The sequence below is a fragment of the Microcaecilia unicolor genome, chromosome 5, assembly GCF_901765095.1.
Source record: "Microcaecilia unicolor chromosome 5, aMicUni1.1, whole genome shotgun sequence".
NCBI classification, from domain to species: domain Eukaryota; kingdom Metazoa; phylum Chordata; class Amphibia; order Gymnophiona; family Siphonopidae; genus Microcaecilia; species Microcaecilia unicolor.
The window spans coordinates 61,298,970-61,324,073 of NC_044035.1; the positions used below are offsets into that span (position 1 = coordinate 61,298,970).

General features: G+C 39.0%; 1 protein-coding gene across 1 annotated transcript in view; it reads left to right on the top strand.

Annotated features, from left to right (window-relative positions):
* The window catches only part of DOCK1 (dedicator of cytokinesis 1), a 906,712-nt gene that overhangs the window by 679,309 nt on the left and 202,299 nt on the right, over nt 1–25,104 (top strand). The window contains exons 32-33 of the mRNA XM_030202953.1: nt 78–136; nt 17,125–17,273. Of these exons, the coding sequence (XP_030058813.1) occupies nt 78–136; nt 17,125–17,273 (208 nt within the window). The remainder of the gene's footprint in view (nt 1–77; nt 137–17,124; nt 17,274–25,104) is intronic.

Consider the following 25,104-nt stretch of genomic DNA (forward strand, 5'->3'; position numbering starts at 1 on the left):
CTTGGTTTAATGCCTTAAAATGACTAAATAAAGCCAAATACGTTAGTCATATTAATGTAACAAATTTGCATTTTAAGGTATGGCGATATGAGAAGACAGATTGGTTTTGAGATCAGAGACATGTGGTATAATCTTGGTAAGTAAATGTAATTTTTTATTTCTTTCATTCTGTTTACATTTGTAACAGTAGTAATTTAAATTTAAGGCCTTTATTCATTGGGATTTATTAGCCATCCTTATGTAGACATTCACACAAAGTATATGTATTTCATTGGCATTTTAGGATATAGGAAAAAGGAGCAAACGCACCCCTACGAGTAAAAATATGTCAAACAGAAGAAAGTAGGGGAACACCAATTTAATCCCAACTTAAAAATGTAATGCAGTATAATAAAGTAGCTCAGTAATAGGTCCAGACTCAAGCAGTATACCATAAAAATAAGTATGTATAACATAAAACTAAGGGGTCTTTTATTAAGGTGTGCTAGCGTTTTTAGCTCATGTCAAAAATCAGCTGGTGCTAAACACTGATGGCCATTATGTTCCTATGGACATCTCAGCATGAGACCCCTTAAGTCTGTAGATCCATACTCGACACAGATGTGTGTTTTGGCTATAAAAGCCTTTCTCAGGAGTCTTAAGATCTATAAACATTAAAACAGTATAATAACCAGTATATGATAAACATATAATTGTGTAATAACATGTGAATTCGTGTGTAGGCAAAAGCATTTTTCAATGAGTTTGCAAGTGTGAATAATGTACTCTGAGAGACTAGAACATAAAAACCAATGTCACAAATAAGAATTAATGGAGATTATATACAAAATGAGCAAATAAAGGCAAATGAAACCTGTATAAAACAAAAACTAATGGGTAAAAACAGAACATAGATATTAAAAAGGTGTTGATAAGAAGAACTGAGCAAATAAGTGTCACTAAAGTTGCACCTTTTTATATCTATGTTCTATTTTTTACCTTGTGGCTCAATTTTGTATATAATTTCCATTGACTTCTATTTGTGACCATACAAATTGCAAATTTTTATATTCAGTCATTTACCCTTGTAGATGATATTGCTTTGCTTGTTTTTATGTTCCAGTCTCTGTGTGCATTCTTCACACATGCTGACTGATTGAAAAATTGTTTTGCCTACACACAAATTTGATACGTACTTGGCCAGGTATGTTTACTTTTTGGAGTTATTTCTTCATATTTCATATAGCTTGTAAAATCCAAATGCCCTTTTAAATTCTCATAATTTTTATATGGTCATGCTTGATATAAAACTTATTTCTATACCACAGAATACGATATATCCTATTTTTACCCTGATATTAGCGTATGTGTTTTGGGTTTCATGTTCAGTTCAATTGTGATATATTTTTAATGTGATATGTATGATTAACATTTTAACACGACAGTTTCTCTCATATAATGGCTATAGGTACTTTCATAAAACTATAGTTCTGTGAAGTGCACTGAAATTTTTAATTTTTGAAAATTTTTTAAGAAGGGGAAAAAGCCTCTGAAAGAAGCCTAACCACCAACCCAAGAAATTGTTGATAAAAACGAGGGTTGAGGAAAATCAATGAGCTATTTTCTCTTCACTGGCACAAAAAAAAACCCCTTATTTCTTTGTGTAAAAACGCTAGCTTCACAGAACTGACTTTTGGATGGATCCCCGAAAAAAGTGAAAAATTACTTAACTTGATTTTCAAATGTAATGAACAACGTTCAAATGGTCGGTCCGTCACACCGACTTTTGCCAGAGTTTCGCTGTGTGCTGTCTCAAGGCGTGGGAGACCAATAATATCAGAAACGTTCATTACAAGAAGGCTGAACGTGTCTGATATTATTGGGTTGGTGGTTGGGCTTATTTCAGAGGCTTTTTCCCCTTCTTAATAACATTTTTCAAAAATTAAAAATTCCAATGCACTTCACAGAACTATAGTTTTATGAAAGTACCTATTGCCATTATATGAGAGAAATGGTCGTGTTGCATAGTATTAATACTTTCTAGTCCTTGTTGTGATATATACGTATTGATTTACATTTTAATTCACATAAGTTATTGCACAATTGTATGATTTGTATGTTTATTATATACTGGCTATTATACTATTTTAACATTCTGTGACATTTCAGTTATTTGTATTCTTAATTTATATATTTATAGAAGTCATTTTACATTTGATGTTTTACATGTTATTTATTTATGATTCTAGATCCTGAGAGTCCTGAGGAAAGCTTTAGTAGCCAAAACGCAGATCTGTGTCGAGTCTGGATCTACAGACAATTTTATGTTACACATACTTATTTTTATGGTATATAGTGTATGAGTCTGGACCTATTAACATACTACTTTATTATATTACAGTAAATTTTTAAGTTGGAATTGAATTGGTTTTCTCACTACTTTCTTCCATTTTCATTGACATTTTGTATGTCTGTATTGTGGGACCTGTCTTTTACCTTATTTAATTACTTTTGCATGAAAACTTGATTTTTTTAAAAACCATAGAAGGGCATTTTCGATGATGTCTAAATCCAATTTTGAACATTTTGCAAAAGACACCCAGTAGCAAACATGGCCATTTTCAAACCAGAAAAATGTCCAACTTTTTGTTTTGAAAATAGCCATTTGGTATATGTTTTTGTGCTCAGTGCATCTTATCTTTTAGGACCATTTGGGGGGGGGGGGGAAGAAATCCAAGGGAAACATGCACAAAAACAAGCCATTGGGACATATGGGGGACTTGGCCACATAGGCATCCTAGCAGAGCAATGGGCACCCTAGGGGGCACTGCAGTGGACTTTACACAAAAGGTCTTTTACCACCTTATATTGTATGGGGAGCCCTGCAAAACCCAAATGTACAACAGTGTACCTTTTGTACCCAAATGTACACTAATACAATAGCTCTTATGGCTGCAGGTGTCACATCTATGTAGGTTTATTAGGATTTTGGTGGTACTTGGAGGGCTCACACTTTCCACTACAAGTGTACCAGTTAGAGTCGAATATGGGCCTGGTCCCGTACTCTGCAGTCCACTGCACCGACCACTAGGCCACTTCAGGGACTTGCTTGCTGCTCCAATAGGACTGGCTATAACATCAGAAGCTATCATAGAGGCTGGTATGTACTGTTTTTTTCACTGCTTTGGGGGGTGAGAGGGGGGTCAGTGTCCACTTGGTGAGTAAGGGGGTTTATACCTTAATCCCTCCAGTGGTCATTTAATCATTTAGGGCACCTTTTGTTCACTTAGTTGTAACTGAAACAGGTCTAGCCAAAAACTTATTAATTTTAGCCCTAGACATTTTCACTTTGTTTCATTATTGCAGAAAAATGTCTATCTTTTGGTGCCGCCCATGTCCCAACCAAAACATGCCCCCTTGAAATTTGGACCAACTGTGGAGCAAAATGGCTAAAATTGAGGTGTCGAAAATTGCAACTTGGACATTTTTGAGAGGAAAAAATGTTTTTCTATCACCTTATGACACTTTTTTTGATGTTTTTCTATTTTGAAAATGAGCCCCATAATGTTTCTCCTGCCAGCTTGTGGTGATAGGGTTGATGGAACAACTGCTAGCCAAAAAAAGACTAGAAGTACTGTAATATTATTGATGAAAAATAAAGAACTGACACTAATTTTAACTATATTTCTAGGTTCTTCAAAGCACTGGCAATATAAATATTTAATCACACTACAAATATACGAATTGGTGGTAATAGGGTGAGAGGTTTACTGCAATATGTCTGTTTTCAATACAAGCTATTCAGAGAGTAGCCATAAGTAGAGTAGAATTTTCTCAATGAGCGTCTACTGAAATATGGCACAGTGTACGTCATCAGTGGCAACATGGATATGTAAGATGATTCCATCCTATATTATTGTGCAGAAAAGTGTTACATACAGGTTTGAAAATGAGAATTATTTGTACTCTAGCACAACTGGGGAATTTTTCCTTCCACTCATATTATTGGTTATTTTACTATTGTTATGCTGTTAACTAATTGCAAGTTTTATGTTAAACTGTACCTGCTGTACACCGCCTTGGGTGAATCTCTTCATAAAAGCGGTTAATAAATCCCAATAAATAAATAAATTATGTAGAATTTATCATTTTCCATGCAGGCTGAGATGCAACACTTCCAGACTATGGGAATATGAGAAGAAGCAGACAGTCTGGGCAGCTAGTTTTATTAGGCTGACTATGGGAAGAAGAGTCAGCTCCCTTCTGAATAGCAGTCTGAAGCGCCACTAAAAATAATACAGTTACAGATCATGCAGTTGATGAAATAATTTCTGTAATCAGTAAGCTTCCCCGAATAGTCACACTTTTAGGTTCTTCAGGAAGTCCTTTGTATCAGTCACTAAACTAACATGCTGGAGCAGCATATTCCAGAGATGAGGCCCCACAATAGAGCATGCACAATATCTTGTGAATATGAGTTAATGGTGATATTCCAAAAATATATATATATATATATATTACTAAAGTATCAATCTTAACATTAAAAATTATTTTGTTTTTTTAAACTTTATTTGAGATCTTATTAAGGAAATTTTGCATAACTGAAAACTTTGTCCCTGTTATTAAGCAGGTCTTTCACTAAAGACTAATGCATATTATCTGCCATAGCACCCATTTTATTCCTATGGGCCATATTGCAGATAACATGCATTAATGTTTAATTTTTAAAAAGGCCCCCTAAATGAGCTGCAGCATTTTTGAACTGCCTGGAGAGTTTTAATGCTAGTATATAGCAAATCTGTCAATAATGAATTGTAATAATTAAGAGAAGAAAAAAATAATTCCTACAATACTGTGCAAAAGTCCTCAATGGAATATATTGTTATATTCTTCCTAAAAGACGTAGGGACCACTTTGGCAAAAAGTGGCATTAGTGCACCCTTTTGTGGATCATAAGAACATAAGCATTGCCATACAGGGCCTAGCAACATCCCAGAACAACAAAATAGATTTTATGCTGTTTATCCTAGAATATGCAGTGGATTTTCCCAGGTCCATGTTAATAATGGCATATGGACTTTTCTTTTAGGAAATTAACCAAGCCATTTTTAAACCCTGCTAAGTTAATTCTTTTACCACATTTTCTCGCAGTAAATTCCAGAGTTTAATTACCTGAGTGAAAAAATATTTTCTCTGATTTATTTTGAATTTACTACTTAGCAGCTTCTTTGCATGCCCCCTAGTCCTAGTATTTTTGGAAAGCGTAAACAAATGATTCACATCTACCTGTTCCACTCCACTCAGTATTTTATAAACTTCCGTAATATCTCCCCTCTGCCTTCTCTTCTCCAAGCTGGAGCCCTAGCCACTTTAGCCTTTCCTGATAAGGAAGTCATCCCATCCCCTTTATCATTTTCCTCACCCTTCTCTGTACCTTTTCTAATTGCACTATATCTTTTTTGAGATGCGGTGACCAGAACTGCAAACAGTATTCAAGGTGTGGTCGCACTATGGAGCTATACAAAGGAATTACAACATCCTCAGTTTTGTTTCCTTTTCTTTTCCTAATAATTCCTAACATTCTATTTGCTTTCTTAGCCGCCGCTGCACATTCAGCAGAGGGTTTCAACGTATCATCAAAGATTATACCTAGATCCTTTTTCTGGACGGTGACTCCTAATATCGAACCTTGAATCATCACATAGCTATAGTTTGGGTTCCTATTTCCCACGTACATCACTTTGCACTTGCTCACATTAAACATCATCTGCCATTTGGATGCCCAGTCTCGTAAGATCCTCTTTTTAACAACTTTGAACTACATTGTGTCATCAGCAAATTTAATTACCTCACTAGTTATCCCCATTTCTAGATCATGTATAAATATGTTAAAAAGCAGCGGTCCCAGCACAGACCCCTGAGGAACCCCACTATCTACCCTTCTTCATTGAGAATACTGACCATTTAACCCTACTCTGTTTACTATCTGCAGTAAGGCCATTTTTACTGCTGGAGTAAAATGGCCAAATTTTCTATTTTTTTTTTTTTTTATTAACGGACATATGCCAATTTTGCCATTAGCACATGAGCCCCTACTGCCACCCATTCTGTAGGCGGTAAGGGCTCGCACATTAAGCACGCAGTTATCAGTTAGTATGTGGCAATGTAACTGCGCTAACCAATTAGCACAGAACATTCCCACTGTCTACCCCCAGACATGCCTCCTGCATCAAAAAATACATTTTATTTTGTAGCATGTGAGTAGTGTGTGCACATGGTAAAATTACAGAGGGATGCCTGAGCGGCACCCCGTGGACGTCATTTTTGTGCTACGGTAAGCAGGTTGTCATCTAAGATATTTCACTTTGCTACAAATATAGGTGTTTTCATTATCTATAGATATTAACTGACAATGATTCAAGATTTTTGCTGGTCAAAACTACGGTCTTTCTAAAATTTATACTCATTAGTTGATAGCCAATTGGCCGCAATTTTAATAGATTCAAACTTCAGGCAACTCTTCTAGTGCTTCATCAGTATCTCAAGCAGAAGTGCAGTATAATATTGACATAAACTGTTATTAAAAAACAAAAGTCCTAAATTTGCCACCAAGTCATAAAATGGACATCAACAAATGTTTAATAATATAGCTGATATTACTGACCCCTGAGGAACTTCACATTTCTTTTTTAAAAGGTTCAGAAATAGCCTTTCAAGATGTTACAGCTTGGGTCCTATCAGATATATAAGACTGAAACTATTTCTTTAATGCCAGATGCTTTCAAATGCTGACATAAAATGTCATGCAGTACACTTTCAAATGCTGCCAAGAAGTCTAAGAATATGGCAAATAGTACCACCTTAGATTCTAAAGTGATTAACCAATGGTTAAAAAAGCAATAAAGCAGGCCAAAGACACTTTGAAAATAAGGTTTCCATAGAAGCAAAAACTTTTTCAAGTACATTAGAAGCAAAATCTCACGAGGAAGTCATTTGGGATCGTTTTAGATTCTGACTTATTTTATTCATATATCAAGTGTTTTTGTGCAGAAATCTTTCTTTAAATGTAGGTTATTGTGGAAAATTAAATCCTATTTAGAACCGTCAGATTTTAGGACTGTATTGCACCAATTGTGTCAACTACTAATTACTGTAATTCAGTACTGTTTGAGCTGCTAGCATTTACTCTTAAACCTCATCAGATCAACCACAATATGACAGTCTGCCTTTTCACAGGGATGAAATCATAGCAGCATGTTTCATCTGCTTTCTGTTCTTTTAATTTTTTTTAAAGTGATACAGTGAAGTATATTCCTTAAAACTTCAGTTCCTGTTTGTATTGCCATGCTCAACCACAGAGATCCCGGTCTGAGGGATTTATGCTGGTTCTAGAAGCCAATTAAGGCAGTGAAATTATATAATGGGATTTTGTCCATATCAGGCCCTTATATTTGGAATCAACTGCCTATAGATGTTAAATTGCTTACAGACCTATTGGACTTCCGAAAGAGGGTGAAAACTTTACCTTAGCTTTTCTGAGGAGATTGTGATCACATGTCAGTGATTTTATATTATGTTTGAATGTTATGTATTTGTTTTATATATTATGTCTTGGACAGCTTTTGATTGTCAGAGTATAAGTACTTATTAATAAATGAGTAAAAGAGTGCTCAGACAAGATAAGATAACAGAAAATCTCAATGAATCCTTTCCCTTGGTCTTTACTGCAGAGGTTATTTGAGTCGTACTTACTTTGGATCCCTTTTGTGGTGATGATTCAGACCAACTTAAACAAATCATTGTACATCTAAAAGTTGTTATACAGCAAATTGACAAACTGAGGAGTAACAAATCACCAGGACTGGGTGGTTTCAACCCAGAGTTCTGAAAGAACTCAAACATGAAATTAGTATGTTATTAATAATTTAAAACAGCTATAGCACCTGAGGATTGAAAGGTGAACAATGTAACATCACATTTTAGAAAGGTTTCCCGGAATGGTCCCATAATCTATAGGCCAATAACTCTTATGTATGTTCTGCACAAAATGGTAGAAGCTATTCTAAAAAAAAAAAAAAGACAACAAAATTATTGACCGTATACATAGACACAGATGCATGTGGATAAAGATGAACCAGTTGAAACTGCATTTTGATTTCCAGAAGGCATGGGACAGTCCCTCTTGAGGGACTCCACAAAAAATGTCATAGATTGGAGGCAATGTCATATTGTGTATTGGAAACTGGCTAAATGACTGGAACCCAAAAGCAGGATTAAATATTTTTCCAAATGGAAAAAGGTCAACAGCAGAGTGAAACACAGGTCTGTACTAGGTCCTGTGTTAACATATTCATAAATGATCTGGAGAAAGGAGCAATAAGTGAGTTGATCAGATCTCCAGGTGACACAATATTATTCAAAGTCATTGAAACAACAAAGGGTTGTGAAGAATGACAGAAGGATCTTGTGAGCTAGATGCGTGGGCATCTAAATGGCAAAAAGAAATGTAAAGGGAAGTTCTATAACAGGGCACTTACATATATGCACTACTTGCATGTGAAAACGTACAGAATACCAGCACTTCCTTGGATAAGTGTGCACCTACGTGCGTAAGTGGCAGCAAACCAACTGTTATTCTATAAGGGCGCATGTAAGTGGTATAAGGCATAACTGCAAGGGGAGAGCATGGGTAGGACTTGGGCAGAGCTACCACTTACACTCATAACTTACAATATGTTATATACATCAACAGTTATGCCAGATCAATGGAAAGTGTGACTGGAAGCATGTAAATATAAGGCTTGCTGATGCTAGATTAGACTAGTATTCTATAGCAGGATCTTGGCACTCAGATGTTGTAGAATAGGCTCTCAATGCGCAGTACCAGGGTACCTAAAAGGATACCCCTAGTTATAGAATTGCCCCCTTAATATAGACACTCTATCAAAAAACAGGGAAAATCAAACTTAATGAATAACCATTCCACCCATCTAGGAAGTTTGAAAATAGAAAAATTAGTTTGCGGGTGTCTCCCGGATATAATAAAGATTCCAACTCAGAAATCTATAATGATCAATTATTCAAATTGGAACCTCAAAGCTCCACATAGGGAAAATACAAATGTATTGAAACCATCCCTATCAACTCAGGAGTCCGTTATTGTCACTGGTTCCAGTAAGGAGAAAAAGAGAAAAAAACATCAGACGTAAAAACTCATACATGAGAAAAACGAATGAATTGAAAAACTCTTTTCCTCCTTAGTTATCACCTGGTGAAAGACACCAAACACCAAACTAACAACGACTGAGCCCAACTCGTCAATATATTACTGACTATGCAGGTAACCCCTCATATGTTATCATATGTTGGACAACCCTCACTTAATGTCACGGTTGTGCCCAGGTTTCAGGCTCTCAGTCATCTCGCCCCCTGGTGGCCAGACCTGGTGGCTGCATTGGATTGTCCGTGTGCTGTTTCCCGTTCCAGACTTCAGTCCAGTCCGGGTAAATCCTGAAAGCCCAACTGGTTTGCAGCCCACGAGGTTTCTCACCCCCTTGTAAAAGAGTCACAGTTGCTGTCCTTTTAGATCTGGGATAAAATACCGTGGTGCCCATGTTAGTCCACTTCAGAGGCTAATAAACAGAAAACAGAAACTAGGGTAATAACTTTTTACTAGACTAATTTAATACATTTTTGACTACCTTTCCAAGGCCCAGACCTCCTCCTTCAGCTCAGGACAGATTGAGCAAAAGTTGATAATACCAGAACATATAAGTAAATCAATACTTATGTGGCAGAGTAGATTCAGAACATATGGGTGCATCATACATGCATTGCAATGATAGCTGCAAGAGAAAAGATAAAATGTGGGGTAGGAAGGGAGAGGGAGAGATGAATAGGTGATCAGAAGGTGACAGAGGTAGAACTTTGTGGTTTATAGCATTATAGGAAATCCTTATATTAAGTCCTTTCTTGTTAGTCTCACAAATATCTTATTTTAACTTCAAACGTCTTACTTTTCAGGGCCAGAGCACTGCATCAATCTCTTCGTGATCAGATTATTGAGGAAATTTTAAAACAATCCAGGGATATAAGAATTTTGAAGATAAAATGATAAAGACACTTTGAAACTAACAAGAAAGGACTTGAAGTTTTCAGTTTCCTATTACATTATAAAACCACAAAATTCTCCTGCTCTGTCACCTTTTCTGTTCTCTCTTGAAAAAGGAGTCTGTATCCTCCAAAATGCTAGTTCAAAAAATGTATTAACTTAGTCCAATATTGTCATTTATTAACATACACTTTTCTAATTTGTTTATACCTGATGTAGTGGAGGATTAAATGACATGCCCAAAATCACAAGAAATGGCAGTGGTATTTGAATCCAGGCTTCCTTGGTCCTCTGTCCCACTGCTCTAACCATTAGGCTATTGTTAACTGCTTGGTTATTGTTAAAGGAAAGGCAGCAGTAGCGTAGCCAGACCTCAATTTTTGGGTGGGCCTGGGGGTGGACTAGGTAGGCATGACCCACATATTTCCTCTCTGTCCATCCCCCTCCCGTAAAGATAAATACCTGGGCTGGCGGGGATCTCCGGGCCCTGCCAGCTGAAGAATCTGGAGGCCCCCAAGGCTTGAGAAGTCTCATCCCTGCGCCAGTCACCAGCATGGCGGGAAGCAGCGTCCAGCAGCGTTGCCTGCATGCCTGCCTGCCTTTTAAAATAATTCGTCTCCACAGGCTCCGCTGCATTTACTTCTTCGCCCGTCGCAAAGCGCTGCAGTTCGCACAGGCAGCTCCGCTCCCCTTTGCCGCGTCCATCCGGCCCTCTCTGATCCACTTCCTGTAGTGGATACGTAGGGCCAGATGGACGTGGCAAAGGGGAGCGGAGCTGCCTGTGCGAACGGCAGCGCTTTGCAATGGGCGAAGAAGTAAATGCAGCGGAGCCTGGGGAGACGAATTATTTTAAAAGGCAGGCAATGCTGCTGAACACTGCTTCCCGGACCCGGTGGAGCCACGGGAGAAAAGGCAGCGACAGCAGCAGGATGTTGGATGGGCTGGCCTGGAGGGAAAGTGGCTGGGCCTGGGCCCGTCCAGGCCCGCCCATGGCTATGCCCCTGAAAGGCAGTATATCAAATAAGGTAAACCATAAACCATACTCTTCAACCTATAATGAGAAAGTACCATCTCTTAATAAAGGCAAAAAAATGTTTAAATAACTAATCTAGGATGCCATTGTAGGGGAAAAAGCCAAAAGGTAATATTATAGAGAAGCAAGATTCACCACCTCTTTTAGTTCTCAAAGAGAGAGATTAAAATGTAATTATGTTTAACATTGAATTGTTGGTGTTTTGTCTCCCAATTGCACTACCTGTCCCTCATGCATATACAGTAGCAATCAGATTTTGGAAAATGCCTTATTTTGTACATTTTTCATAGAGACCAAAAAAAGGCCTTTTTTTTCCAACATATATCTTTAATTTGCTGCTAGCAGTGAAAAACTCTTTGTGACAGATATAGAACTTTATGACATTGATGTTGTGCTTGATGGATAGCTCTATGTCAGTAGCATTTGTTTTCTGAAACATTGCCTCTGACACTTTCCAGGAGTAATCCAAGAAAACTGTCAACTGAGATGCTGGATGTAGTAACTGTTAAAAAAAAAAAAAAAAAGAAGCTATACATCTGATAAATGCATGCATTTCCAACCCATTAAACATTCATGGCCTGCGGCAGCTCCACCTTTCTCATTTATATTTCTAGTCTAGTCTAATGGTTGGAGCAGCAGGCTGAGAAACAGGAAGCCAGGGGTCAAATCCCACTGACACTCCTTGTGATCCTGGGTACTTAACCTGGCATTGTCTCAGTTACAAAAGGAGCTTCTGTGGGTCTGTTAACAAATGCTGGCTTGTAGATCCACCCATGTATATCTCATGTTGCTGCCACCTAAAAATGTCTGCCAGGACTAGGACTAACAAAATGAAATAAAGGGAAGTGCTGGAAAGAGGATTAATCAGGGAGTAGGGGATAGAGCCCACATTTTCAAAAGAGATGTTCCAACTCACAGGACACCTTTCAGCCTAGGGGTAACCCCGGTTGTAGATTCTTCCTGAGGGCTTCCTGAGACGCCATGAGCATCTTCAGTCATCTGATATGTACTCCACTGAGAACTCATTGGTGGCAGTGTGGTCTTAACCATGCCTCTCAGTCATCATCAACTGCGCCCAATTGGGGCTTTGAAAAGGAGCACCATTCTGAGCCAACTGCAATTGCAAGACCGCACTTCTTCCTGAGAGCTTCCCGAGACAGCACGAGCATCTTCCATCATCTGATGTTTACTCCACTGAGAAGTCACTGGTGGCGGTGTGGTCCTAATCCCACCTATCTCACTGTCATCATCAGCAGCCGATTGGGGCTTTGAAAAGGAGCGACATTCTAAGCCAACTGCAATTGCAAGACCACATTCCTTCTTCCTTAGGGCTTCCCGAGACACCACAAGCATCTTCCATTATCTGATGTTTATTCCACTGAGAAGTCACTGATGGTGGTGCGGTCCTAATCCCACCTATCTCACTGTCGTCATCAGCAGCCGATTGGGGCTTTGAAAAGGAGCGCAATTCTGAGTCAAATGCAATTGCATGACCGTGTTTCTTTTTCCTGAGGGCTTCCCAAGACACTGCGAGCATCTTCCATCATCTGATATTTACTCCACTGAGAAGTCACTGGTGGCAATGCAGTCCTTACCCCACCTATCTCACTGTCTTCATCAACAGCACCCTGTTGTGGCTTTGAAAAAGAATGCCATTTCTGAGGTGCGTAGAAGGGGCATACCTAAGGAGCATTGCACCTTTGTGGGCACTTGGGGTATGATTTTCATTTCCTAACTTCAGTTTTAAGTCTATTACTCATATTGATCTTTAAAGGTTTTTCATCATGCAGTGGCTTTTAACAATATGTTTAGCCCTCTTGGGCATCATGGGTGGTAATTTACCTGATGGTGTTGAGTTCAGTCGAATTCCTGTTGTATATAATGCATTCAGGAAACCTAGGGGTAGAAAACAGCCTAACTTTAATGGTAGATATATGATAAATTGTACCAATATTTGTTTGCAAAATATTGATGTGACTATTGGCCATGGGCGATTTACCAAGTCTAATTTTAGACAAGTTACATCTAATTGCTTTCAGAGGCCTAAGACTCGTTTTCTTTTGGAACTGAACAAACATTATTTGGAACATAAGAATTATTTATCTCCTGTACCTACAATTTATATCAATGCCAGATCCGTGGGGGATAAGGCTTTGCTATTAAGGAATCTTCTGGAATCTTCAGATTTGAGTCTTGTTTATTTCGGTTTACAGAAGTTGATAGTCTGATATTATCCCAGTTATTCCCTCCTGGTTATGATATACTACATTCTCCAAGTCATAGTAATAAATGGGGCAAGCTTGCACTTGTTTTAAAGTATTTTTTTTCATTTATATTTAGTAAGTTCAGGGGTGTTTTCTGAACTGGCATAGATGTTGTACAAATTCTTTGGTGACTCAAATGATGTAGGTCAGATTGCTCTACTTCTCATATACTGTCCTCCAGGATCCTGGACCAAAGCTGAACCTATGCTATTGGAGAGTATTTCATCTACTGTGTCCCAGTTTTCTAGGGTAGTTTTCCTAGGAGATTTAAATTTACACTTAGAGAGAATGATGTTGATATACAATGTTCATAACTTCAAATCATTTTTGAAATTGAGTGAGCTGAATATGTTTGCTGAGGGTGCAACTCATTAACATGGCCATTCTTTGGATTTTCTTACTTCTCAACCTACAGTCCTGATTAGTTCATTTAAGTGGAAGCCTATATCCAGAGAGTAGTATACTTCTGCCAGTGACTGGTAATGTAGATTTTCAGCTCGGAAGAGAAAATAAAATATTTAGAGATCTAGAACAAACTGGAGTTACTGTCTTGGAGAACTTTTTACGGGAGGATGGAAGCATACTCCCGTATTTAGACTTTGCAGGGCGGTGTGCTGGGGGGCCGATGACAAGGTTTGCTTACTACTACTACTACTACTACTTAACATTTCTAGAGCGCTACTAGGGTTACGCAGCGCTGTACAGTTAACAAAGAAGGACAGTCCCTGCTCAAAGGAGCTTACAACCAGTTGACTCACTACATTTATGGGCTTCCCAGGGCGAGTCTATCATTGGCGTTTGGGACACAAATAAGAGAGTTCCTAGCGGGGGATGCAGCTGGGCAAGTCTTGGTGTCATGGTTCCATAAAGCTTTGGGGGGTTATAGACCCAAACGGGAAGTTAAGGAGGTTTCAGAGCGGTGGAACCGGGAATCGGGAGGGAGAATAACCGAGGGGAGAATCCTGGCAGCATTGAAAGGGCACTCACGGGTGGTTCATAGTGCTGAGTTGCAGGAATGCCACTTTAGAACCATACATAGAGCCTATTTTTCTGCCATGCAGGAATAGTGGAGACAGATGTGTGTCTAAAGTGTACAATGGGGAATGCATCTCTCTTTCATGGCATGTGGCAATGCAGGGACATTCAGGTGTTTTGGGCAGCTCTCTCCCGGTTTGTGACTTGGGTCCTGCGGCATCAGGTGAATTTTTCCTTTGAGCGGGTGATGTTTAGCTCGATCATAATGTGAGAACAGGGGTCTCGGGAAGAAAAATCCTTTTTAAGTAAGGCTTGTATATTGGGGAAAAATGTATTCTCAATCACTGGGTGTCAGACAAGGCACCCTCATATTGGTACTGGAGAAATAAACTTCACGAACTTATGTTATGGGAATTGCGGGATGCCAGGTACACACCAAATAGAAGGCAAACATTTATATGGGTATGGGGGGCCTACTTGAATAGAATATCTCAACGATCACGGAGTCAGGTTCTGAATGTATTGGGTTAAATTATGAAAGCGAATGGTTTATGGAGAGTGGTCCCAAAGTTGGAAGTGAAGGAGACAGTGTCAGCTCCTGGGTTGTGAGAGCCAATGCTGAAGGGGGAGGGCTGGGGGGGAGGGAGAAGGTTGGGAGGAGGGTATCTGAGGTTTTGGCTTGGAAGATATGGTTGAGTCAAGGTTAACAAGTTGTCAATAACTAATGTTACATTGGATAAAAGGAGACTCATGGGGAAGAGCGGGTGGGGGGGGGGACTGGAGTTATAATCAGGTATGAGTTGGAAGTAAGTTGAACAGTTTGTGGGGGAATATAATGGGGAGTAAGACAAAGTTTGATGTCATTGTATGGAGTTTATGTGCTTTTGTGGTTGACCACATATAATACTGGTATTGATAGTGCAATCTTTTGTACCACAATTTGATGTTAATAAAAACGTTTAAACATAAGTGGAAGCCTATACCATGGTCTGATCACTTTGTTAGACTTTACTATTTATATTTGTCTGTCAAGTTTATCTAAGCATAAACCTTCTAAATTGATAATGACTAGGGGGAAAATTATTGAGTCTAGTTTTTGGACCGAGTTGAAAGATTCCTTTACCTCCTGGATCAAAAATCAGTTAAGTCTTTTTGGGATGCTAATGTAAACACGGTGTTGGATAAAATTGCTCCTGTCACTACTAAAAATGTCAAGGCAGGAAATCTCCCTAGTTTTCAGAAGAATTATCTAAGTTGAAACTGGAATGCTGACACCTTAAAAAACAATAGAGAAAAAAGCAGAGCTACTGCTGATAAATCTAATTGAAAGCTTGCTTTTTGTCACTATAAATTGAAGGTAGCAGAATCTAAATGCAATTACTATAGCAGTTTAGCAGGTCAGGATATTCTTGACAAAAAAAACTATTCACCTTAGTAAGAAGTTTAACATCCTCTGCTACCGCTGAATATATTCATCAAGTATGTCTTTCTGCTCAAGAATTAGCTGACTATTTCGCTAGCAAGATCATTCAAATTCGATCTGATCTATCTAAAGTTAATCCAATAGAGAAAAATGGTTCAAATTCTAAGCTGGTTTCAAACACAGGTCTATGCTGTATTCAGGGTGTTAGGGGAGATCAGATATGGGATGCTTTTCATCTGTTGAAACTTGAGGATGCAAGGTTGTTGTTGCTGAAATGTTCGCACTCATTGTTTCCTTGATTACTGTCTAGAATTTTTGTTGCAATCCATTCCAACTGAGGCAGCTCAATGAACAGACTTAATGGGCTGTTAGAGTCAGGCTGTCTTCCTATAGATATGGGCAAAATTGTTTTTACACCTTTGCTGAAGGACTTAGGTCTAGATGTAACTTTGACTGCAAATTACTGGCCATGGCTAGTATACCCTTTTTTTTACTAAAATTGATTTCTGGTTCTTTGTTTAGAAGGGTTATTAATATTTGGATCCACTGTTAATCCTAACATAGTGATGCATACTAATGATTTTGTAACTTGACACAGCAGTCCTTCAGCAGAGGCCAAACATGTAAAGGCTATTGAATGTAAACATATCTGCTTTCTATTCTACATTATCTGTATCTAAATAAAATAAATAGTACCAAAGGCACAAAATATTTAACTGGTATGTTGTTATATATTTCCGGTATGTTTAAAAAAAACAGAAAATGTTGAGCTACATAAACTGTAACTTTTTTCTGATATGACTGCTTCTGGAAAAAGATGAGTATAACGTTTAGGCTGTCACCCAGGCTAGCTGAATAAGAATTTAAATGCTATTTTCATATTTGTGCAAAGTTGCAGTTTCACATTAAGAGGCTTCTCTGCTGTGTATTTTACAGTCCTAGAAAAGGTATGGAATTGTAGCCCACTTAATAAAGCTGATATGCCCTCTGATGCAGTTCACACAAATGTTTAATGTGTATGCATGCAAACGTGCTTGGTTTTATGAAATTCAGCTTGAGTGCCTGTTTGATTCCCTATTGAATAGTTCTCTAGTAATTGTACTTACTGCCTGTTCAGAAATATAAATAATATTGTTATCCTTCTGAGGACTATGGATTATAATAAGGATATGAAAACCAGCAAACAGATCAGATGAAAAATTGAAAGAAAAAAAAAAAAAAACCTATCCTACATTAGGGATTTGTGCGCTGTTTTATAATTAAGATTATATATGGAGGGAACCGTGGAGTATGATTCTAATGTTTGATGGTCATGAAATAAACATTTCTTTGTTTTAAGGTCAACATAAGATCAAGTTCATTCCAGAAATGGTGGGTCCAATGTTGGAAATGACACTAATTCCGGAAACCGAACTTCGAAAAGCAACCATTCCAATATTCTTTGACATGATGCAGTGTGAATTCCATTCTACTAGAAGCTTCCAGATGGTAAGGGTAACTGAAATGTAGTCTATAAACAGCAAGACTATAATTTCAGTCTTGAAAAATATCTACTTATGATTCATTTTTATACTAGGCAAAAAGAATTGTTTGTATAAATCTTCTAGTACAGTTGGATATCCACAATGAACATGCATGTACAGTGGTGGAAATAAGTATTTGATCCCTTGCTGATTTTGTAAGTTTGCCCACTGACAAAGACATGAGCAGCCCATAATTGAAGGGTAGGTTATTGGTAACAGTGAGAGATAGCACATCACAAATTAAATCCGGAAAATCACATTGTGGAAAGTATATGAATTTATTTGCATTCTGCAGAGGGAAATAAGTATTTGATCCCCCACCAACCAGTAAGAGATCTGGCCCCTACAGACCAGGTAGATGCTCCAAATCAACTCGTTACCTGCATGACAGACAGCTGTCGGCAATGGTCACCTGTATGAAAGACACCTGTCCACAGACTCAGTGAATCAGTCAGACTCTAACCTCTACAAAATGGCCAAGAGCAAGGAGCTGTCTAAGGATGTCAGGGACAAGATCATACACCTGCACAAGGCTGGAATGGGCTACAAAACCATCAGTAAGACGCTGGGCGAGAAGGAGACAACTGTTTGGGCCATAGTAAGAAAATGGAAGAAGTACAAAATGACTGTCAATCGACAAAGATCTGGGGCTCCACGCAAAATCTCACCTCGTGGGGTATCCTTGATCATGAGGAAGGTTAGAAATCAGCCTACAACTACAAGGGGGGAACTTGTCAATGATCTCAAGGCAGCTGGGACCACTGTCACCACGAAAACCATTGGTAACACATTACGACATAACGGATTGCAATCCTGCAGTGCCCGCAAGGTCCCCCTGCTCCGGAAGGCACATGTGACGGCCCGTCTGAAGTTTGCCAGTGAACACCTGGATGATGCCGAGAGTGATTGGGAGAAGGTGCTGTGGTCAGATGAGACAAAAATTGAGCTCTTTGGCATGAACTCAACTCGCCGTGTTTGGAGGAAGAGAAATGCTGCCTATGACCCAAAGAACACCGTCCCCACTGTCAAGCATGGAGGTGGAAATGTTACGTTTTGGGGGTGTTTCTCTGCTAAGGGCACAGGACTACTTCACCGCATCAATGGGAGAATGGATGGGGCCATGTACCGTACAATTCTGAGTGACAACCTCCTTCCCTCCGCCAGGGCCTTAAAAATGGGTCGTGGCTGGGTCTTCCAGCACGACAATGACCCAAAACATACAGCCAAGGCAACAAAGGAGTGGCTCAGGAAGAAGCACATTAGGGTCATGGAGTGGCCTAGCCAGTCACCAGACCTTAATCCCATTGAAAACTTATGGAGGGAGCTGAAGCTGCGAGTTGCCAAGCGACAGCCCAGAACTCTTAATGATTTAGAGATGATCTGCAAAGAGGAGTGGACCAAAATTCCTCCTGACATGTGTGCAAACCTCATCATCAACTACAGAAGACGTCTGACCGCTGTGCTTGCCAACAAGGGTTTTGCCACCAAGTATTAGGTCTTGTTTGCCAGAGGGATTAAATACTTATTTCCCTCTGCAGAATGCAAATAAATTCATATACTTTCCACAATGTGATTTTCCGGATTTAATTTGTGATGTGCTATCTCTCACTGTTACCAATAACCTACCCTTCAATTATGGGCTGCTCATGTCTTTGTCAGTGGGCAAACTTACAAAATCAGCAAGGGATCAAATACTTATTTCCACCACTGTATGTACATTAAGTTCATGCATATTCATTGTGGATATCCTGAAAACCTGACCGGCTAGAGGTACTCCAGGACTGAACTTGGGGAAACACCGTTCTAGTAGATTAGTTTTGTTTTCTTGGTTTGAGTGCAGAGGTTTAGAAACTGCTTGGGACACAGTTTTGTTCTCAAGTCATATTACCTTAGGTATTTAATTTTTTTGTAGGAATGTTAGAGGGATTCTATTTTTGTTTCTTTTCATATAGATCAAATCAAATTTTGTCTTGGAATGGAAAGGCAGGAGTGAGAAAAAAAATCAGTTTTATAGGTAAACTATTTTCACTGACACGTCTCAGAGAGTGGAATTCAAGTCAAATCTGATTTGACTGATGCAGCTTTAAACATGCACAAATGAAAACAAACAGTAACTAATGTATTGGCCTCTCATTGTGCTACAGCATTTGTCATTGTATTTCACATGGACCCCCTTTACTTGGGCCTCTGTTTACAAAGGCGCGCTATAGGCACATTAGTGTTTTTAACGCACGTTAAACGCTAACGCGCCTAGAGGAATGTAACGGTGCGTATAAAATGCTAACGCATCTTAGTAAATATACAACAGTTGTTAATGTTAATGGGATAGAAAGAATACAGCCATATAAAACTTTATTGAATAAAATGAATGAAAAAAAAAACCCATACAGTTATGCAAACAGTACATTGCCATGTACAGTTTTTTTTAAAGACTACCTGACATGTGAAATGTGTTAGCATTATTCATTTCTATCTGCTGATCTGTTATTCAGGGCCTTGCAGCCGTTCAGCAGCTCATGCGATTGGAATACATGAAAGAGCAGCAATTTCTCATAGCTACTTACCTGAAATAACCTTTATATTGGCCAGAGCCGTACAAGTCTTTTCATTAGTGGGCTGCATGATCAGAAATCTATATGTGCTTTAGTAGTGTGTATTTTCTGTACTGAAAACAATAATAGTGTATAGTCTTTTAGCTATTCAAAAATATGGATTTTTTTTTAGCACTAATGCAGAAGCACTTTGTCCAAAAAATCTGAATCTGAGTCATAGGCCCTGAAAATTAGGATTTTTTTGTATTATTATTTTACTAAAAATTTCTGCAGGCTCTCCCCAGCCTCCCTCCAAGTTTGAAAAACAGATCAATCCAGATCTGTTTTCCCATTGTATGTTTATACTAAGGGCTTCTTTTACAAAGCTGAAAGGAAGCCCATAGGAATTGAATGGCTTTCCTCTCATTTACCGCACAGGAATTGCTAGCGTGGTTTTGTAAAAGAGGCCCTAAGTGAGCACCGCAGTCTTGAGCTCCCACAGAATCTACTTAGCCCTGTGGTGTTCTGTTTTTTTTTGTATGCAGCATGGTAAGGAGGCAGTTAATTAACACACCAGGCCCAGGTTGGCAGCTTACATGCAAACATTTCTTCTGCGACTTTCACTCCTGCTTTGCCCTGCTCTTGTGGGTCCACACAAGTCTCCACATCGAGGTGAAGGCAGTTTCATACCATCAGAGCATGTCAGTGGTTCCTCCTCCCATACAATTCAATGACATGTTTGAACTATTTGTACTCTGTAGTACTTCTGATCATGTGTAGTTTCAACATGTTACTGAACCACACCAGAGGAGGAAGTGCTGGAATGTTCTGGAACAGCAGGTAAAACCCCTAGAAAGCAACAGCACTGAATTGGGAAGGACGAGAGTGCTGCATTTTGCCTGTGCACCACTTGTTCGAAACTCAAAAAATAAAAGTTCCCATATCACTGTGAAAGAAATTCAGATCAGTGCTCAAACCCTTAATTTAAAGTTTTTTTTTATATTTGTGAAGGGAATGGAAAGATAATAACTAGGTAAATTTTTTATTGTTTTGATGCTATACATGAAGACAGATTTTAGAAAGAATAAATCGGAATTGAGGTATCAAGGTCGGTAGTACCCCCTTGCCAGTCAGGTTTTCAAGATATCCACAATGAATATGCATGAAGGAGATTTGCGTACAATGGAGGGCAGTGTATGCAAAGCAATCTAATACATATTCATTATGGATAATCCTGAAAAGCTGACTGGCAAAGGGGTATTCCAGGACTGACTTGGGAAACACTGATGTAGAGCACTACCTAAAATGAGCAATTTTATGAAATTTACGTGTGCCCTGGGAGTAGGTAATAGATCCCAACATTGGTGCTTATAAATCTGAATTCCTCTTCTGAGACGGGGAATACATCTCTATATTTTGGGCAGCCCAACCCATGTCCCCTTGCATATTTGCAGTTTGCATATGTATATCCTTGCTTTCTAAAATCAGGTTCTCTATGTTTATTCAATATGCATGTGTAAATGTGAGGATTTACATGTGCAGGTCAAGAATATGGCTTCTAAAATTATCACCTTAATCTGCCTTATTTATCGACTCCCTCTTTAAATTTTATAAATCTGGCGGTTTCTTCTAAAATGCAGCAAGAACAAAATTAAACCATTCTGTTTTTCTTTGCTGTGTAATGTAATTTGTTAAATGTGATGTATTGGCAGCTCATAAAATCTAGTGCAGATAACTTGTTGTAGGTCTGAATTCCCCATAGCTATGCTAATTAGAGGTTGTGCATGTCTAGCACTATTACATGAAATGGAGAAGAGAGGGTTCCAAGTACAGCAAGAAACCAAAGCAAACAAAAAAGCACAAGTGGGTTCTTTTATTGAAATGACCCAACACAGGCCATGTTTCGGCGACCAAGCGCCTGCGCCAGGGGTCAAACCAAGTTAAATTCTCATGTGTAGATGACTCGCATAGCAATGCCACTATTGAAGAACTCAAGAAAACTTCCACATGGATACTGAAATCCCGCTTAAAGTCGGGAAACAAAAACGCTTCTGAGTGATATCAGTCCTTCAGTCCTGTGCTGGAAAACAGTTGTCCAGAAAACTGCCAGATCTGACTATTACATAACATGCTGTCTGTGAACATCACTTAGAGGTCCTTTTACCAAAGAGCAGTAGGGCTACTGTACGGGTAGCATGCCGTTTTCCACACCAGAAAATAATTTTTGTATTTTCTAGCATGAGGGTGGGGAGTAGGCATGCCCAGCGATAATCAAGCAGTGATGCAAGCTGCCCTATTAGTGCCAGGTTAGCACGTGAGCCCTTTAAATAGGAGGCAGTAAGGGCTGAGGCAGTAAATGGCTGCATGCCATTTGTGAAATTAGCACACGGCCATTAAAGACGTGAATGCAAAAATGTTTTGTTTTTTTTACTGCCGCGTTAGTAAGTTGACTTCAGCGCATGGCAGTTCCACGCTCTTATACTACCGCAGGCCACTTTACCGCAGCTTAGTAAAAGGACCCCTTAATCAGATAAGAATCTGATTTTTATTTAAATCGCAGGTCACCAGTGAAATTGGATTGCCATGTTATAATTTAATTTTCTTCTTTTCGGGGCTTAGTGCAATATTTTGCTTGTTGTTTTCATTTCTGTTCGTTACACCAGGAGTATGAGGAATGAATGGGTCAGTTCATAGCTATGTATATTTTTTGTAGGCAGTGCTATCACGACATCGGGGCTATTCTAGGCTTCACCAAATTAACATTTTAAAACATCTGTCAAGATATTTTGTTTATAGGGCTTTTTATTTCAATATGACAGACCCTTAAATGTGAAGTGGAAAAGTACAAGTTTATGTATGAGTGCCATGCAAAGTATGTATTTTATTATTGTTACCTTTACACCAAGTACACAACTGTTAATTAGAACTTTACCTTGCTTCAGAGGTGGATTGTTGTAAAATTAGCATATTGCTGCATAAAAGCAGCTTGGATAATACTGGAACAGTGTTGCACGTTACTTCTGTGGAGATAGTGTTGGCGTCCTATTCAAGCCTGCTTCTAGTTGCTATAGTGAAAGAATGACAGGTGCTGCAGGGGTGGTGGGGCACTTAGCATGTCCATTTCTGTGCATTAATTACATTTGAATATGGTTCAAATGGTACATGATAGTATAACAGATGGTTAGGGTAATGAGTAGGTTCATGTACAGGAATAGCTAGTCCATTAACAGCATATATAAACCTAATAACCCTTCTCTATTATCTCCTTTCACTGATACCACCCCCCCCCCCCCCTTACCCATTCCCTGCTACCTCTACCTCTTCCCTCCCAAAGAAAGAGTGTTCCTTAGTGGAACTGTTCAAACACAAATATGAATAGCATTCCCAGCAGGGGCATAGCCAGACCTCAACATTTGGGGGGTCTGGAGCCCAAAAGGGGGGCTCAGTTTGTCCCGCCTCCCTGCTGCAACCCCACATACCTTGGCTGGCGGGGGTCTCCAGCCAAGGCCTTTTCTATTAGAACAGCAAATGGGTCCCTTGAGTAGCTGAGTGGTCAGTGCAGTGGAGTATAGACAAGGGGACCCAGGGCCATATCCCACTGTAACTGGTACACTTGTGGTGGAATGTGTGAACCTTCCAAAAAAAACACTAAATACCTACAGTATCTACAAACAGGTGACACCTGCAGGCAATAAGGGCTATTTTGTAGAGGTGTACAGTTGGGTACAGTAGGGTTTTGGAGGGCACACCATACAATATAAGGGGATAACAGTGAGATGTGTACCTGGGACCTTTTATGTGAAGTCCATTTCAATGCCCCCTAAGGTGCACCACTGCTGCTGGGATGCCTCTGTGGCCAGTCAACAAAGAATGCTGCCCCCCCTCCCCCCCCATACATCCCAATGCTTGTTTTTGTTTGTTTTTCTCTTGGGAATTTTTTTTTTCCCAAAAAGGATCCTAAAACATAGACAAACTAAGCATAGACAAAAACATCTAGGAAATGGCAATTTTTGAAACAAAAAGTTGGACATTTTTCTGGTTTAAAAATGTTTATGTTCACTACTGGATTTTTGGACATTTTTCACAAAACATCGATGTCATATCAAAAATGCCCCTCTTTATTGTACAAACTATACATGAAGTGGTTAGGGTATATAAAACACTACAGTATGATTTCAGATTAATTAAATATCTCAGTTATATCGGAATATTTATTTAAATATCTTAAAAATATGATTTTGTTATATGTATAGTCAGTGAATAAAAGACAAGGCTGGGCTTAAAGCTTAACTTTAGTCAAAGGCAAGCTTCTGTACTGAAGCTTATAAAATATTTAAAGTATATTCAAAGTTGTACCGAGGGCTGTGTGAGCGATGTGGCCAAACAGCATGCAAAGGAAGTGGAGGTATCAAAATTCCTTCCCGTCCATTATCTCCATCTCTTGGCTGTGGTGTAGTGAGCAGGGTGGGCGTACCAGGGAGCGTGTCACGCAGGACACGATTCTGACTTGAAATGGTCCTGTTTGTATTTTCTTTCACAGCACAGTGACCAAAACATTGATGAGTCGGCTATGTGAACTGACATTCCCCTAGCAGACCCATCATAATGAACATAATTGAAGCATAGAAAATAATAGCAATCATCAGACCCATAAGTCTGCCTAGTTTTAAACCTGGTATAGTGGTATCAATCCTACTTGGTCTTTGGCTGTCCCTTTTACTTGTTTACCACTAAGGATTATCTTTGCTTATTCCATGCCTTCCTGAATTCTTTCTGTCTACTTCATTTCCACCATCATCACTGATAGCCCATTTCATGCACCATCCTTTAAGTCAGTGGTTCTCAATCCAATCCTGGGGACACACCTAGCTAGTCCTAAGGACTGAGTTGAGAACCCCTGCATTAAGTGAAGAAATACTTTCTGATATCTCTCCTGTTGGGCCTCAAACTATGCCCTGTTCAAAGAATTTTCTATCCTGTGAAAAAACGTTTTATCACTTATGCCTTATTTATCCCTTTGACGTATTTTAATACCATTGTAATATTCTTGCCGCATCTCTTTTGTTCTTATATTGTCATGCTTCCTTTGGGACAGTATTCCTGATGTTGGTCCTGAAGTACCCTCTAGGCAGTCTGATTTTCCAGATATCCACAATGAGCATAAATGACAGAGATTTGCATTCACTGAATCATTTTCATATGAATTTAACTCATACATATTCACTTAAGATATCCTGAATGCCAGACTGGCTTGGTGTGTGCTCC